The sequence below is a fragment of the Apis dorsata genome, unplaced genomic scaffold (assembly GCF_000469605.1).
Source record: "Apis dorsata unplaced genomic scaffold, Apis dorsata 1.3 scaffold_59, whole genome shotgun sequence".
Taxonomy (NCBI): domain Eukaryota; kingdom Metazoa; phylum Arthropoda; class Insecta; order Hymenoptera; family Apidae; genus Apis; species Apis dorsata.
In genome coordinates, this window is record NW_006263359.1 from 951,593 (window position 1) to 970,646 (window position 19,054).

The 19,054-nt window shown below is 23.1% G+C and overlaps 1 protein-coding gene and 1 long non-coding RNA gene across 5 annotated transcripts in view; one reads left to right on the forward strand and one right to left on the reverse strand.

The window, feature by feature from the left end:
* LOC102674470 (TBC1 domain family member 1) overlaps window positions 1-18,382 on the forward strand; it is a 27,633-nt gene extending 9,251 nt beyond the window's left edge. For 2 of the 4 annotated variants that reach the window (XM_006609707.2, XM_006609709.2), the window contains 14 exons: window positions 12,458-12,604; window positions 12,960-13,142; window positions 13,232-13,537; window positions 13,620-13,824; window positions 14,212-14,328; window positions 14,427-14,643; window positions 14,727-15,047; window positions 15,162-15,445; window positions 15,539-15,700; window positions 15,814-16,130; window positions 16,259-16,511; window positions 16,599-16,717; window positions 16,788-17,012; window positions 17,125-18,382. In XM_006609707.2, the coding sequence (XP_006609770.1) occupies window positions 12,479-12,604; window positions 12,960-13,142; window positions 13,232-13,537; window positions 13,620-13,824; window positions 14,212-14,328; window positions 14,427-14,643; window positions 14,727-15,047; window positions 15,162-15,445; window positions 15,539-15,700; window positions 15,814-16,130; window positions 16,259-16,511; window positions 16,599-16,717; window positions 16,788-17,012; window positions 17,125-18,042 (3,753 nt within the window). In that variant the 5' untranslated portion in view covers window positions 12,458-12,478 and the 3' untranslated portion in view covers window positions 18,043-18,382. Of the gene's footprint in view, window positions 1-4,738; window positions 4,826-10,963; window positions 11,130-12,457; window positions 12,605-12,959; window positions 13,143-13,231; window positions 13,538-13,619; window positions 13,825-14,211; window positions 14,329-14,426; window positions 14,644-14,726; window positions 15,048-15,161; window positions 15,446-15,538; window positions 15,701-15,813; window positions 16,131-16,258; window positions 16,512-16,598; window positions 16,718-16,787; window positions 17,013-17,124 lie in introns of those variants that run through there. The other 2 variants (XM_006609708.2, XM_006609706.2) reach the window with 2 other exon arrangements.
* LOC102674379 lies at window positions 7,530-8,978 on the reverse strand. The gene is made up of 3 exons (XR_420889.2): window positions 8,821-8,978; window positions 8,196-8,367; window positions 7,530-8,040 (listed from the first exon to the last, which is right to left on the reverse strand). It is a non-coding gene; the product is annotated as an uncharacterized LOC102674379 (long non-coding RNA).
* Window positions 18,383-19,054: the final 672 nt, after the last annotated feature.

The following is a 19,054-nucleotide window of genomic DNA, read 5'->3' on the forward strand; positions in this document are numbered from 1 at the left end:
TATGTATATGTATAATTATTTAAAAAGTCTGCAATATTTACTTTAAGAAATTTTTTTAGATATTTGAGAATAATAAAAAAATGAGATATGAACATAAATGATAGTTTGCTTATAAAAAATTAAAATTTTCAGTATTTTTCTATTTATTTGTTTTATTTTTAACATAAGAAAAGAATAAAAATTTAATTTGATGCAAAGAAATTAATACCTCGATTATTCCTTACACGTTTTTTGTATACATAAATTCAGTTTTCTTGAATCTTTTTTATATTTAAAATACTTTGTTTCTCAGAATTTTAAATAATGATCTTAAGAAGTTCATTTAATTGGGTAGCAATTGGTAACTTTTAAACAATCTATATTAAATTGATATTTAACAAGCTCCCTTCTATTAATCGTGAAAATGAAATAATGGAAAGGAGAAAAGCCTTGAAATTGTCGCGACCAGAAATATATCGATACTCGCAATAATTACGGTTGCGATTGTTCGGAATGAAAATCACTATTGCATCAAACGACACGAGTATTCAGTATTTGGTGATGTAATAATATAAACCGGTTTCTTCGTGCAACTGATCTATTATTTTTCATTAACACTGGTACATTTGGATGAAATAGCTATGAATGCAATATATGAATCGGATTTTTAAATTATGTTTAATGTATAATATATGTGCACAATATATCGTAGAATATTCATATTTGAGGTTAACATTATATAACTTTAGTTACAAATCTCAATATTGGAATAATTATTTAAATTTTGTGTATTGTAATTCTAGATTTTTTGTGTGAAAAATAAAACAGTTAGAAGAATAGTATGTAAAAATATTATTGAATATGTTGTTAGAATTATAGCAATAAATTTGGAAATGTTTAAAAAAATTAAAATTCATCAGATTTTGAATAATGTAGAGATCAAAATTTTTATTATTGTTAGCATTATTTTTAATATTTTTTAATTATTTTGCAATCTTTAGTTAAATTTGCATATTGTAAATTTTTTAGTAAAATTTCTGGTGATGAATATATCATCTATCATACTTTTTATTATTTTCATGATCAAAGAAAAGTTTTATCTTTGTATAAATTATAATAATAAATTTTGAAAAGTATGAAAATATTTTGAGTTATTAATTTATGCGAAGAATTTCTATCGAGGAAAAACTAAAAATTAGAGAATTAAAAAAAATAGAATATTTCAATTTATAAATAGTATTTATAATTGTATTCTAATAATTTTGAATTTCTCTTTATAAAAATTCATAATAATTTATAAATAATTACAAATGAAAATAAATATTGTTAAAAAAATTTTCCATCACAAATCTTTTTGTTAATCAATTTCAAGTTTTGTTATTTATTAATATTTAGTTTTTCGTTCGAATTTTTATTTTATTACAATAAATGCAAATCAAATTTTTTAACATATAAATATTACTATATAATAAACATTATATATAACATTATATTATATAAACATTACTATATAAAAAATTTTAAGAACAAGAATCAAGATCATATAATATTAAACATAAATATAAATTATTATTGAAACTAATCATTATTTATTATGAAAAATATTGATAGAAAGGAAATTATGCAAATATAAAAACTAATAAGAATATAAAAATAATACATTATTTAAAAATATTTTTTATATTTTTTTATATTTATTATAAATAAATAATACATAATAATACATAATACATAAATATCAACAATATTTTCATGTTACATGTTCATTATAGATTACATATTATTCATTCAATTTGAATGATCAGAATAAGAAAGAGTGTTTGGAATTCTAACATCTACCTCCTACATCAATGCATTAATAAAATGTATGTTACTAAAATAACTTGTAGAAACATGTCTAAAAATATAGAATAACTATTTACCAGTGAGATTTTATGTTTCTGCCAATTTTCATTCCTGATATTCAAGGTAATAAAAATATCATGTTAATATTTCATGCTTCTTTGCATATCATAGTAACAATCATGCAATTTATTAATTTATTTTTATTCTTTTATGACAGATGATAGATTAAATTCTATGATGCTACTGATTTTTCTGATGATATAGATAAGTATATGTTTAGAAATCAAATAAGTACTGATGTGCATTTGAATGTAAAATACAAGATGAAAGAGTCATTTGAATTGTAAATGATGCCAGTAAAATGTGCGTAGAAAAATAATAATGTCTGAAGAAAATTCTATTATAGAATTTCAACATTTTGAAAATTGATGAGTTAAAAATTTTGTACAATGCAAATTTTGTATAATACGCAAATTTTATTTAAAATAGTTCACGAAAATAAATGAAATTTTCTAAAATAGTTGATTAAAAGGCCATTAAAAATTCTATCGATCGAATGAGTCTTATTTGACTTGCAAATTATATTGTTTACGAATAGTCAGCTTGTAAAATGTTATAAGTATTCAAATACGTGCAATACCTATCTAAAAAATTGCAATAAATATTTAAAAAAGGCATACGTATTTATACGTATTACATTTTTCGACGGTTTCGATGTTTCGAATATTTTTAGAATCTTGCTTCTCTATATTTAAAATCAATTATGTATTATAATTATTTGTTGTTAAACATAATAAAAATAACATTATATTTATTATTAAAAACTTAATTAAGAATTTAATTTTAAATATATTAAGCAAGAATGAGAGATTATTGTTTATATATTATGATTATTATATTCTTTTCATTTTTTTTAATAAATATAATATTAATAAATATATATTAATAAATATATTCCAAGAAATTTGGAAACTAATTAATTAAAACATAAAAAATTTTTAAATATTTATTTTTATCTAATTTCATTGTAAAAATTTTAGAATAAAGAATTTATATAATATAATTGAGAATTATTTATATATTAATAATTACTTTGACATGAAAATAAGAAATATTTTGTATATCAAAATGACTTGAATGAATTTTGATATCAAATGACGAATTCATTAAATATCCTTTAATTGATTATAAATTAAATTGTATATTGTTACGAATGAAAGATACATAAATTTATTAAAATTTATTAAAGTGAAATCTAACATAGAAATACAATTATGTAAAAATGAAGTCATATTTAATGCATATTTTTAATTTGTAATTATTTGATTCTTCTTTTCTTTAAAGAAAAATAATGAATCACAAATATGATTATTAATGTCTCATATAATTTTACTTTCAATTTAACAAACTTATAATGATATCTTAAATAATGATATGAGATTAATGAATTATTAAACACTTTTCACATATATACATTTACATACAGTTATTGCTTCTTATAGAGAAAATAAAAATAAAAAATTTCTGAAATTATAATTGTATTTCTGTCTTTCAATTATTTTATGATTTTATGTTACATAAATATAATTTACAATTAAATCTAATTTCAAGAAAATAAATGTAAAAATAAAATATTAAATAATTTCTAAATTGATTTTTTGTCTGTTTCTATTAAAATTCCATAAATAGAAAAATTATTTTCTATTATTTAAAAAATCAATTAATTTTTATCATTTCATAAAAACATATATCAAAAAAATATAAATCATTTTTAAAAAATATTATTTTTATCTTTTGTTTTTAATAAATTATCTTATAATATTTTCTGATAATAAACATATAAGAAATGAAATGTGTACAAAGAATAAACAAAGTGAAACAAATATTTGGTAATAAAATGATATCCATCTTGGCATCCATTATGATGATCATTTTTAGTGTTTTTTATAATCTATTAGCATTAACTGTAGACATGCGACAACCAATAGGGAGGGTTCACTCATTTAAACCTTAGGTACTGAGTCGCGCTCAGTCGATGTTTGTTCGTCTGTTGGTAAAGGTGTGCGAAAGTCTAGTGATCTTAAAACATGTCGTTTTGATCGAACTAAGAAAATTCACACGCTAATCCATGATTAAATCAGTGTTATGCTTGCTTGAGATGTGATAGTTACATCGTAATTTCTTTCAAAAGTATCCGTGTGTAACTTTAAATAAAACAGATTAACGAATTAATAAAATATTTGAGAAATATTTGAGAAATATTTGAGAATGATATCAAAATCCATTTGATAAACAAATTAAAACTATATCAAATTATATTAAATAAAATGATAAACGTTTTTTTAATAAATTCAATTCGCTAAACTATATAAAAAAAAAAAAATAAATTTCCTGCGTTTTTCAGTCTAGTGAAAATACTAAAAGAATATTGAAAAAAATAATGAAATTTGTTATAGAAAATTTGAGATTAAATTTAATAATATATATTATAACAATATCTAATGCTTGAAAGTAGTTGCAAATTCAATTGAAAAATCATTTTTTATTCGTTATCAATATAGTGAATTTTGTTTGAAAAAAATTTTTAAAATCGTTCTTGTCATTTATTTTAAGCATTCAAGGAAGCATCATAAGTAAATGAATAAAGTTTTTAATGATAAATTAGAAAAATTGTAATATATCTGATAATGTGAAATAAGAGAATAATAAACTGGTTTAAGAAACATTGTTTTTCATATCGAACGAATTATTTTCTTGATCTCCGAGAAAAATTTTGTTACCGGAAATGATCGAAAAAAAATGGCAAAATTTCGATTATTTGAGTGATATATTATAATCTATCGTGACAACTAAACTCGCATTCGATTTCTTGGTGGGCGAATGGAAGAAAAGTGGAGAAATAAAGGACAAAAAAATGATCACTATACCCATGTCTGTTTCCAATCCTTACATGAAGGTTACGTCCTACAGCGATGCAAGCGCTATTGGCAAAAAGCCTGCAGTGAGTAGATCAAGAAACTATTTATAATCTAATTTTTTATTTCGAAATTATTCAAATGAATTTTTTATTTGCTTTTTTTTCTTTTTTTTTGTTTTTGTTTTATTTTTTTTTCTTTTTTTTTTTTACATAAATTACTCAATTATTGATAGACTGATAAAATGAGACAGGATAAGAATCGTTGAAATTAATTTCTATTTAAAACGAAATAATAATATAATAATAAAATCAAATTACAATTAAAGTACAATTAATATTAGATAATGAAGATTATTTTAGGAAATAGTTATTATAAAAAATATATATATATAATTTAACATTTTTTTGAAAGATATATATCTTAAGAATGAAGAAATTATTTTTTTCATTTCATATTATTAAATAGAAAATAAATTTCATAAAATTTAATATTTTGTTATATATTTATCATATATTTATTGATAATTATATTATATTTTTGAATAAATCAAAAAAAATCTGTTAACAAATTTATACTTTAATTTATATTTTTTAGTTTATGTATATAGAATAATTTTATTTATAAAAAATTTTATTTTTTACAAATATCAAAATCAAAAGATATAAAAAAACAAAATAAAATATTTAATTTTCTTTTTTTTTTTTACTTTTTTTAGCTTTTTTTTTTATATCTTTATTTATTCTAAGACAATTGTTACTTCTCGTATGACATTTAGCCCATTATTCGTTCTATTTCTCAACAGGCATGCCAACATGATTTACGATCCACTGTTTATGATTGAATTTTATCTTGAATTAATATAATCTTTATAGAATAAAATTATTAAAAAAGATCATTTTAATTAAAAAATAGTCAAAAAATTTCAATAAAAAATAAAATTATATATCAATTTTATCAGATATCCAATAGAAACAATAAAATAATAAAGTAATCATAATGAATATAATAAAGTATATCATAATGAAATTTTTATTTTCAAATTTTTGATATGATTGGTAAAATTTTAATAATAATACATGAAATGAAAATTTATTCCTAAAAAGAGAATGTATTTTTTTTATTTATTTTATATTTAAAGATTATTATTATCATCAAATATAGATGATTGAAGAATACATGTCGTTAATCAATACTAATATTTTGTTATAAATATATATATATATATATTATTTTCATTTCATCAATATTCATTCTTATCAATTTATCATTTATTCATTTTTTAATCACATATAGAAAAAGTTTATTAATTGTTTTTTCCTTCACACACACACACACACACATCCATTTGCGTAGTTATTGTCGATGAAGCTTATATTCGTGAAATCCGGTATATTGTAGATCTAAATTTATAATGGCGAACGAACGAAGAATCTCTGCCAATATCCGTTGAGTGACCGTGTTCCGATTATTTGGTAAAAAAATATTGCTTTTCTTTGTAAAAAAGTATTTTAACCTTTTTATAATACGTATTTATAATATTTATAATATGTATTTCTTAAATATCAAACAAAAAAAACTTGTTGTTTTTTGAGAACAAGAATATTTTTACCTTCCATAAGACAATGCATTCTCATTTCTATTTTGTATAAAGTGGTGAAAGTTATATAAAATGTGAAACGCGTGTAAATCAAGTTTGATGTAATTATTTCATGATTGGAACCTCTCACTAGAAGTGACTATTCACTTCTATGTTTTGAAAAACTAATGATTTTGATTCGTTTTTAGATTTTAAAATGTATCAATGTGATGTACTTTATTTAATACGATTTATTCCTGTTAATTATTATGCACATTATTTTTATATTTTTATATTTTCTTATACGAACAATAAATTATTTATCTTATATATGAATTTTTTATAATTTAGCATTTATTAAAAGAAAAATGGAATATTGAAATAATTGAATTTGAATTTACAAACAACTACATTAATCAATTGAATTATTATTAATATCAAATATTTGTTAATTAGCAAAATTAAAAAATATGATTATTTCTAGGTTATATACGATTAGAAAATAAAAATAGAATTTCTAAGGACAATTAGGAATTCTTGAATTCATTTAAATAATGATCAGGTAAAATTTGGGTGCAAAATTAATGTTGAAGTTTGTTAGAGAAATTATATTTACAATCAATATATCAAAAAAACATTTAAAAATTATTTTTCACAAAATATTAAAAATAATATTAAACATTATAAATATTAAACATTTAAAAATATATTATTATTTTTCAAATAAATAATTGATATGTTAAATTTGTTTTTCGGAAATTTTATTCAGATCTTTTCATTAAATAATAGGCAATTTTAATTGTCATTTAATTTAACGATTATGAAAATATTAAAAAATAAATTAACTTCAAAATTAAAAAATATTAATTAATCAACGTGATTTAAAAAAATTTATTTTTATTCTTATACTTTTTAATAATATATTTCTTAATAATTTATTTTATATTATTTTTATATATTAATTTTGATCTATCTTTTTCTTTTACTTTTTTTTGTGCATCGTGAAAACTTTGTGATGAGTTTAAAAAAACGAAAAGATGACCGATAGAAAATACTAATTGCATTATTAACAAAAAAATAAATATTATTTATCTTTATTGCTTATGAGTATTACTGAATATTCACATCTCATTTTGTACTTGCATATATATTTGAAATCAAATAATCTTTCTTTTAAAAAATACTACGATTTGAAATTAGGATTATGAAATCTAATAAAAGTGCATTTTATGTAATCGTATGAATTTTCAAACAATCTTAATACTCTTATAATCTCCATCTCATTTCATCTTTTGCATATTCTATATCTTGCATTTCGTAGTTCAACATTTTATAGACTATATTCATCTAAAAATTATAGTTTGCAAAAATCATTGGAAGCATCTTCGTCTCAAATAAACAAGCAGGATTAGAGCGTGTTAATTGAAAAAACATATGACCAGGTATATCTAGTAAGAACCAGAATTTCATAAATGTGCGATAAGCGCAAGGAGTCGTTCGACTAACGTATTCGAGTTCCGTCACGAATTTTGCTGGTATTCATGGATCTCGTGCCAAAGTTATGGCATTTCGATCACGTACCAGTGTCTGCTTTCACGATTCGCTGCGGTTCTTCGAATTCTTGATGACAACCGCAAGAATATACGATAATAAAAAGAGAAGAAATGGGCGTTTCAATTGATTTACGTAGTTACGAATCAATTTCCTGTCCATGAATCCGATCTAAAAAAAAAAGCATATTTATTAAAGCGTTAAAATAATTACTTTCATTACAGTAGTTTCTATAACAAAATATCTATCAATAATAAGATATAATACAATTTGCTTGTTTGTTGCGTGTAGGAACTCACGTTACTTGTTAGATTGACAGTACTTACATAGCTGTTTCTTTTGGACTTAATGTTAATTTGGTCACGTAGCAGATACGTTGCATTCTTTCTCTTTCCTCTTTATTGCCGTTTCATAGTATATAAGTACGTGCAAGAAGTATGCTATGCATCTTTACGTTACTATCTTTTCATAGTTGTTTTATAAGAAATGTCTTGTTACCTAAAAATAATTTAAATAAAATTAAATATGTCTCTATTCTTTATTCAGAAGAATTAATTTATCTTTTTATTATTTTAATTATATTTATTTGATACTTATGCGCTCTTATATTAAATATAAACATTTATTGTATTGTATTTTGTTTTGATACAAAATATTCATTTGATTATTAAGTTTATTTAATTATAATCATATAGTTTTTGACAACTTAAAGAATAAAAAAAAATATTTAACAAGAAATATATAATTAATTCAAAGAAATTAGCCTTTTTACTAATAATGGAAAAATTCACATAAAATTATATACTTTAAGTTTAAATGAATGAAAATTTATACGCATTGTATATGATGTTTAAGCATCAATGATTCTTATTTTAATCACTAAAAATGTTCGTAGACACGCATGATGTATTCTACATTTCAATAGAAACTGTGTCAACTAGGATCAAAGACCTTATGTATATAGTTATTTATACGATCCAAGTTTTCTTTTTTCAGCATCAAAACCGAACTTCAGCAATTAGGATTTAATTATGGTCAATATATGGCACGCATAAAAATTCTCGTTTCTTTTCATACTAAATATATGTATATAGGATAAAAATATTTATATAGTTCTAAAATTATAAAAATTAATATTATTAATTAATATAATTATATTATAATAATTAATATAATAATATAAAATTAATATAAATTAAAATTTATATTTAATATAATATATATAAAAATAAATTAATTAAATAATAAATAAAAAATAAATTATTTACTTTGATTATTTTTATAAAAATATATGGTATTATTATGTATAATAATGTATGTAGTATAATTTATAGAACATACACAATATATGTTTTCTTACATTATTATATTTGTAGAATTTTTTAATTAGAATAACTATTTTGAATGAACTTTGTTATATTTAACACTTGTATAAATCTATATTGTTATCATTTATTGCCATTGACAATTTCAATTATATTTTCATTACATGTCTATTCATCAATTATTAATATTTGATTGTTTGTGTTGAAGAAAATTTACTTAATGATAAATCATTTACAATAGCTAATAGTTAATAAAACTGTAATTAAAAAAAACACAAAAGAAAAAAAATTAATATTTCGATTTCATGTACTTTTTAAAATACTTACGAAACACATGTTTTAATTAAAAATAATTATAATATATAATTATAATAATGAATGAACATGCGCAAAAAATATTATTCTGAGCGATCAGATCAATTTATTAAATAAATCTTCGAAATATATTTTTATAAATTGATCTTTATAATAGTCTTGAGAGATTTGAAATTGATAATTATATAAAATTTATATTAAAATTCAAACCTGAAAATAAAAAATTTATTAATCATTTATCTGAAGTATTTAAAAATAATACATATAATTGCAATAAATTAAATTTTTTTAATTTTTAAAAATAATATTTATTATTAAGAAAAAATATGTATATCATCATCAATAATAATTTCATTCACGGACGCGAGATTGCATGTACACTGAATCTTATTAATTCTAGGCCATAAAGCACATTGAAAAACTGATAGATACGATTTCTTCGCCTCTTTTCTCACGATCGTCGATCATATGAGGCATCTTTAGTTCAGGAGCAGATGTATAAAATATATCGTTTCGATTTAACTACAACTCGATGAAATAGTTCAATGAGTCGTTCTTGAAGATATTCAATCCAATTTTCTACAAGCGCTTAATCGACCAACATTATGACGTACACTTGTGTTTATTTTGATGATCGCATGTATTTATATATTTTGAAATTGACGATGATCAATTGGACAATATAAAATTTATATTAAAATTCAAACCTGAAAAGATGAAGAAACATAATAGATATAATATATTTAAAAATACTTAAAGATCTCGTGAAAATTTCAAAATTCTTTTATTTGTATTTGTAGCTAGTAAATATAAGAAACATAGAAAATTAAACTTTAGATTAGAATTTTATATTATATTAGATTAATACACTATATTAGAATTTTAAATTATTCATTGAAGAAGAATTAAATATTAGAAATTATTGAAGATTTAATAGTCTTAGCTTTTTTTTCCAGAGACTTATTTAATAGATGAAAATAATTTTGCAAGATTTCTTATTGTATAGTTACTATACTTACATGTGACGACAGGAAATAAGTTATTTATATCCAATTCAAGGATCTTCTTGTTAAGTATAATTGAGTTGAGAAGTAAGAAGAGAAGTTATAATAGTTTTCTTATGACCTATTAAATCACAATTCAATAGATTCTACCAATTGTGATAGTTTTTCATGTAACTAGATTTATATTTATCATCTATTGTAATTTTTTTATGATTATTTATTTCTTATCATTTCCAAATAATTTATAATAAAAAAAGTTTATCTAATAAAATAATTACACAAGAGTATAATTTATATATCCATTCATTTTAAACATTTTTTCAACTTTCATAAGATTAAAAAAAGAAAGCATTTAACAAAATATTATCTTGTTAATTTCAATATCTATACATTCTTGTGTACAAATTGTAATCGAATGAGTATCAAGTATTAGTCGTACATATTTTGTAGGAGGAGAAAGAGTCAGCCGGATGATAAAAAAGAAAGCTCGTCTAGTAATTGGATAAAGGAAGCCCCATTGCTTTATGCCAATCTGCTTTCTGTGTCAGCAACTAAATACTGGTGAAATTCTTTGTCATAGCCAAGAAGACTCTCACGGCCATTGAGATAACTATCCGTTAGAATAATTTTTTTTTCATTGATATAAATTGTTTTCTGATCATTTTCATCGATCCATTCAATGCGTTTCTGTTCGCTAATTTTCGATACATCGCGATTTAAATTGTTCATTGTTTTATTTTGCTAATTGTTAATTCTCTAATATCAGAAATGTTCATGGTTACCCATGATTATTTCCCTATTCCCGAATTTTCTTACGAAGTTTATATTATGTCTTCTTGTTTTCATTTTTTTTTCTATCTCTTTCTTTTTCTTTTTATGTTTCACATACACGTATGTATTCATTTATAATATTATTATACATTCACTGTAATTTGAAAAAAGAATTTGTGTATTTCACGTGAGATTATTTATGAAAATCAATGTAACCTAACTCTTAGATAGCCTTACTGCTAACGCTTGGATGAACATTTGTCGATGCACGAAGAATTTATCTTAGTTTGAAATTCTACCTTAGTACGTAGTAGCAGCACTATGCAAGTTGCTGCACAAATAGAAATAAAATATTAAGAAATATCGTAACTGATTTTTGAACTAAAAAAGTTGTCTTGTATCAAATGTTATATAGAAGTCGCATTATTTTAATTTTATTATTTGAAATAACTTAGTGATCATGAATATCGAATTATTTAAATTAAGGTTAACATTATATATAATAAATGAATATAACATTTAAAAAATAAATATAATAAAAGATAAAAATAAAGATAATAAATAACGAATTCATAATTTAATGAAATATGAGAAAATTAGAAAAAAAAATATTGAAAAGAAAAAGAAAAAGATTAGAAAACATTGATTGATGAATAGTCTGAAATTGAATTTATTTTAGTCCACGGTCATCAGCCACGTTTGGTTCACGTTTTATTGCGAAATCAGTTTTGTATATTAATGATGCACTTCTTAAGATGCTACATTCTGGATTATTTTTGGGACAAATCTTCCTTTTCAAAATATTGTTAGTATTTATATGGCGATGGATGATTCATTAGATTGTTCTATAATAATTAAATTATTGAAAAATTTTGTAAATTTATAAGCTTTGTAAAAACTTGAAAATAATTTAAAAAATCTTTTGATTTTTTTTTAATTCTTAAATTTTTCTATTTCATTCAATTAATTATTATTCGATATTAGATAAACAATAATTAATATTAAATAAACTTTTAATTTAAAATTAAAATAAAATGATTTTTTAATTACGAATATTTAATTACTTAATTATGAATATAATTATTATCTATTGTAATGTATAATAAAGATTAAATTGCAACTTAAATACGATAATAATATATCGCATGAAAGATTGTAATTCTTTGTTTTTAGGTTCAGCAATTCCTAAGAGACATGAAGGAACATTCAGCCTCATCTCGATTTGAAAATAGGGATGTGCCTCAAAGATCACAAAGTAGTGCAGCCAGTCTGATGTCCTTAGGTGCTGACATATCTCCCAGTTCTTCCCATTTTTTTGAGGTGATTTTTTAAACTTTTTTTTTTCTATTTAAATATAAAATTTTTATTAAAAAAAAAGAATTTGTAATAAAAGTAGAAGTTATATAATAATATATATATAATATATTAATATAATAATATATATAATAATAATAAGATGTATATTAATTATTATCATTAATTTCTTTATTACTGATAACTATTACTAAATATACTTCAAAATAATACTTCAAATGAATAATAAAGAAAATGATAATAAAATAATGATCTTTAGAAATTAGAGAATATTTATAATCCTTTTAATTCAAAGAAAAATTTTATAAATTTTTATAATAATTTTATTTTAAAATTAAAATTGATAAATGTTTATTTTCAGGTACTCTATGTGGGAAAAATCAAAGTATCACATCCAAAGGTATCAGAGACCTTTATAGATGATGCATTAGTAAGATTTCGTGTTCATGGTCTTGAAAAATCGAGATCATCGGCAAATAATTTTCTCGCCGAATATCAGCGACAATCACTTTTAACGTCTTCCAATAATAGAAGAAATAGCACGGTATGATTTGATTCTCTCATTCTCGATTGTAATTAATAATTAATTAATAAATAATATATATAATATCGAAAAAAATTTTCTTGTTTCAGGAATCTAGTGCTAGCGAAACTGGAAGTATTGAAAATGTTTCTGGAAGTGGTATCATACCTGTGGTTAACTCACTTGGTGTACCATCAACACTCACGGGATCCGTAGAAACGTTTCCAAAACCACAAAACGCTAACTTTACAGAAAAAGATGAACGTGAAGAGAATCGAGATGTTACAAACAATAATTCTATGCAAATACCGGAAGTTATGCGAAACCGAGCGTCCTCCACGGGTAGTGTATTGAATACTAGGAGGGATTCCATTGCACGAGGGGGTGATGAACATAATCGCACGATGCTCTTCCAGGTTTGAAATTTATTCTATTTATGATATTTGAGACTTGTATGATGACTTGTAAAATGTATCTTAATATAAGTTTAAATTTCAGGTAGGCCGACATGATTTAAGATTAATTAGTCCAGATAGGAAACAGGTATTGCTTCATAAACAACTTAGAGATGTGGCAAGTTGTGTACAAGGCATTAAAAATCCAGAGCATTTTGGTTTTATTTGCAAAGAGAATAATGTGGATTTTTTCATTGGCTATATATTTAAGTGTCAATCGGAATCCGTTGCAGATGATCTTGTGGCTGGTAAGACGAATTTTTTGTCATTTATTGATGGCATCTGCTTTATAAAATAATACCGGTACAGCAAAGGAAAAAATTCATATTAATATATAATTCGTTTTTTTTCTTTCTTTTTCCTTTATATTTTAGTAATTAATGTAAAAAATTAAGCTTGATACTGGTAATTTTCATGATAAGTAATTTCTTTATCATTTTTCAGTGTCGACTTCGTCGGTAAAGCAGATTCCATCACTAATAGAACACCCTGTATATTCAACTAAAAATATAGAAGTTCCATTGTTTCTAATCAAGTACATTTGATTTAACACAATGTAAAAAACATTAAAATATCAGTTCATTAAAAAAAAATTTTAAACAAAACAATTTAAAAGGTTGCACGAATTGTTTTAGCAATATCACAAGCGTTTGTTGGGACATGCGAAGTTCCAAGAAAAGAACGATATTCCGTGTTTTCATGCGAACACTGCCCCATGTATTGGTATAGCAAGTTATGCCAGGAAATCGAAGGTAATTTACAAATATATTTAAATGTGTTATATGCTTTCTTTTAATTTACAATAAAATTAAAATAAATAACAAATGTATATTTTTATCTCTCGTTTTAGGACAAAATGACAGGAGGACTCAGAATATAATTTTTTCTCGGATGGAAATGCTACCAGAAGATGAACAAGAAATTGTCGTTAGCAAATATAAAAGCGCCGAAGCTGCTGGCGGCACCGGAACAACTTTACGCGAACAAAATCAATTTTTAATAAGGCTTTTACGAGTCCATTGCGAGGCAAAACAAGCTAGACATGTTCATGATACAGCTGAAAATAGGTAAAATTTAAAAAAAAAAGTTTGCATAAAAAGTTTTTAAAAAATAAATTTTATTTATATTATAATTTTTTTTATAATTGCAGGAGTGAATTTCTTAATCAGTACTTAAGCGTAGGCGTCGGAAGCACAATATTTAAAAAAGCAAAACGTTCGCTTACAAATAGTTTTGATAATCTCATGAAAAGAAAGGGTTCGCGGGACGACCTTGGAATTGGTTCACATCTGAGAGATATGAGCCATCTTAACACTGTGATACACAAAAGCGGTAGCCAAAGCCCTGATAATTCACGACAGTCGTCTATAATTGATACTTCACCAGATTCTAGTAGACCCAGATCTTTAAGGGTTTCACCCGAACAACAATTAACTGTGAATACTGGACCAAAGAGTTCTATGATGGACATGTATGTCTAATTTCTACAGTATATAAAGTATAAATAATAAATATTTATAAAAATTTATTAGTTATAAAATCAATTGATTTTATTTTATTTTTTATTTTTATTATTTTTGAATAGATTTCTGAAAGTAGGAAACTCACCAAAAATGTCTCCAACGGAGACAGATGGAAACAATTCACTACAGTCAAATAGCTCATGGAGACAAGCTATATTGAATCGAGTTGTAACTCCTAATAAAGATCATGAAAAAGAAAGTGATAAAACAGAAAATATTGGTATTAAAGTACCTCAGACACCGCCAATACGTAGAACGAAACAAGAATTAAGAGATCTTTGGAAAAAGGCTATCAATCAACAATTAATACTTATAAGAATGGAGAAGGAAAATGCAAGACTTAGGGGTAATATATTATTCATGTAATATTTATCTTTAATAATAAAAAATTGTGCTTCTTTATGTAATGTCTTTCATTCAAAAATATATATGATTTCAGTTCGTCAAGAAGAAGCGACTGTTAAAAGAATAAAATTGGAATATGATGAGCTTAGCAGTTGTGTTCGTGAATTAGTAGAAGTATGGGATCTTCTTGTAAGCAAAGAATCAAGAGTTTCTACGAAATGTGATAATCAAATGCTTTTACAAGCTATTAAACAAGGTAAGATGAAAAAAATTATTTTTTAAAATATTTTTTAAAATATTTGAAAATAATATTTTAAAAATTTAAATTAATATTATAATAATAATTATAATAATAATATATTGATATAGGTGTACCAAAAGGGAAAAGAGGAGAAGTATGGCAATTTTTGGCTGAACAATTTTGTTTGAAGCAACCGCCTATAGATACGCGCGATTTTCCTAATTATAATACACCATATGATTTACTTTTGAAACAACTTACATCCCAGCAACATGCAATTTTAATAGATTTAGGACGAACATTTCCAAATCATCCATATTTCAGTTCACCTTTGGGTCCTGGACAATTAGCTTTGTTTAATTTATTGAAAGCTTATTCACTTTTGGATCATGAGGTTGGTTATTGCCAAGGTCTTAGTTTTGTAGCTGGTGTTCTTCTTTTACACGTAAGTGGAAATATTTTTATAATTATTACATATTCAAATATTTAATTTTTATTGATAAAACTTATTTTATAAAATATTATTTATCAAATATCATTTTGTTTTTTTTTTCTTTATATTGCTTTTAATAGATGTCAGAAGATCAGGCATTTTTTCTCTTGCGACATTTAATGTTTCGAAGAGGTTTAAGAAAATTATATCTTCCCGACATGGCAGCATTACAATTATACCTGTATCAATTATCCAGATTATTACATGATAGGTTAGCAGCAATTTATAATCATTTCGATAAACATGAAGTTTCACCTACTTTATATGCTGCACCATGGTTGTTAACTTTATTTGCCAGTCAATTTCCACTTGGTTTCGTAACTAGAGTTTTTGGTAAGTTAAATAAAAAAAATTTAATTTTTTATGCATAATTATTTATATATATGACTTCAAATATTTCATATATATTTATTTTTATAGATTTACTTTTCTTAGAAAGCACTGAAGTACTTTTTCGAGTATCGATGGCATTATTGCAGGAACATCAAGATCAATTATTAAAGTGTGATAGTTTTGAAGAAATTATGGAATATCTCAAAGTAATATTTTCTATATTTAAATTTCAAAAATAAAAGTTTTCGCTTTTAAATCTTTTTTTTTTTATTTTAGACGCGTGTATCAGCTGTAGATAAAGAGATTCTAGATCGAGTTATGAAGCGTGTATTTTACCCAGATCAAGAGATTACAAAACAATTAAACGAGTATAGAGTAGAATATCAAGTATTGCAAGAAGAAATGATATCAGTAAAACCGCAAATCGAAAGTCTAGAGAAATTCAAGTTACTTAATAAGCAACTTACACAAGAAGTCACACAACTTAATGAACAACTTGAAGTAAGATTCTTTAAAATTAGATTCTTTTATTTAATATATAATGCAGATTTAATATTTCTAAAATTATAATTAAAAAATATATTTAAACATTATTAAAATTATAAATTTATAGATGACTATGAGTAACTTACATCGTTTGGAAACAGCACGATCTGTACAACAATCGACTTTGCTCAAACTAGAATCTCAAAATCGCAGTTTAGAAGTAACTGTTGCCACGTTAGGTGCGTTTATTCAACAATTATCTGAAACTCGATCAGATATTGAATTTCCCGGTGAGATTCGTCGAATAATCGCACAGTTAAGTTTAGCTGAGAAACGAAGAAGTACAATTGGTAGATCATATCCTCTAAAAGTGATCGAGGATAATAATAAGATTGGGATGATTAAAAGTAACTCTACAGGTAGAGAATCTCACAATTTCTTAAAAAATAATGTAATGGATACTCCTTATCCTTTAAAGTCTACATTAAGTCAACCAAACTTGGCTACAAAACTTGAAAGAGTTTCTTCATTCTTCTCGAACTCGCATAATCATATTCAGAAGCAACGAGCACAATTGGCTGCTCTTAGAAACGAATATGCGAACGAGCAAAGTGTTAGAAATGATGAAAATGATCCGAAAACAGTGAATATAGATATTCAAATCACAGATACAGTAAATTCGATTGAAGAACAGAATATAGTGCAGAATGATAATAATTTGAAGATTCAAGAAGTTAACTTGGAGAAGTCAGTTTCGTTACCATTGAACACAAAAATGAAATTAAAGTCATCAAAGTCAGCATACGAATTAGGATCTGTTAAAAAAGTACCAATTACTAAATTGGAAATTACTACTGATGATGATGTAACGAATTTAACTGGAACAATACATCCTTTAGATACTTGTAGTGATGTGAATTTCAGATATGGCGGTACAACGAAATTAAAATCAATCAAACCAACAAGACTTTCAAGTCCAAATAATCAAGAAGAAGGCATAAATAAGAATGTTCAGAATCAGAATATGGAAACATTAAACAGATAACAATTGCTAATGATATTGCGTTCAAAAAAGATACCTTGGAAGATAACTAACTTAAGAAAAATCTATCCAAAAAATTAAATATTAACAGAATTGTATCATAATTTATATTTTACCTCTACATTTCACATGCATTATTTTCTCTTATATACAAATACTTTTTGATACAATAATGATCAAGTTTCATTTTTTAAGAAAAATATTGTCTATAAAAAATAGATTATCGAACAAAAAATACTAAGACTTGCATTCTCTTTATATGATATTTATATCAGTGATTTAATACTATATGATAGAGAATAGAAGAAAAACGAAAATAATAAAGTCAATTTATAATATATAATTTGGTGAATTGTCAGAGATATAATTGAATTTATTCATAAGAATATATATATGTATATACATACACAAAAGCTTAGAACAAAACTAAGTTAATAACAAAAAATATTTGATTATATAGAAGAGTAAAAAAAAAAAAAAAAATATTTATATAAATATATAATCACAGTTGAGAAATTAGAATTCAAAATGATATAACAAACACAAAAAACAGTTTATATTGAGTTTTGCAAAATAATAGAAGTATAGATAATTATAATTTATTGGGAATATTGTTTGATATTCCATATATTATATATAATATAAATTTCTTCAAATTCAGCAAATAAAAATCATTTGTCAAAATATATATATAGTTATTACAAAATTGATAGGAATTCATTTAAGAAGTAAATACAAAATAAACATTATTTTGATTTATAATATATTTTTTATTAGTAATATAATTGCATGAAAATTTTGTTCAATAACAAAAATAATTTAATTCTCACGAATAGTGAGTCAATTTCAATTTTTGATAGCTTTTTAAAACTGTTCAAAAATTTCTAATTAAGAATATAAGATATATTGCTGCCTTAATAAGAAAATGATAATTAAAAAATATAAAATTTTTTTTCATTGAGAAGAATTCCTATTACTTTTGTATAAATCGTTGAAAAACATGCCAAATTTTTTA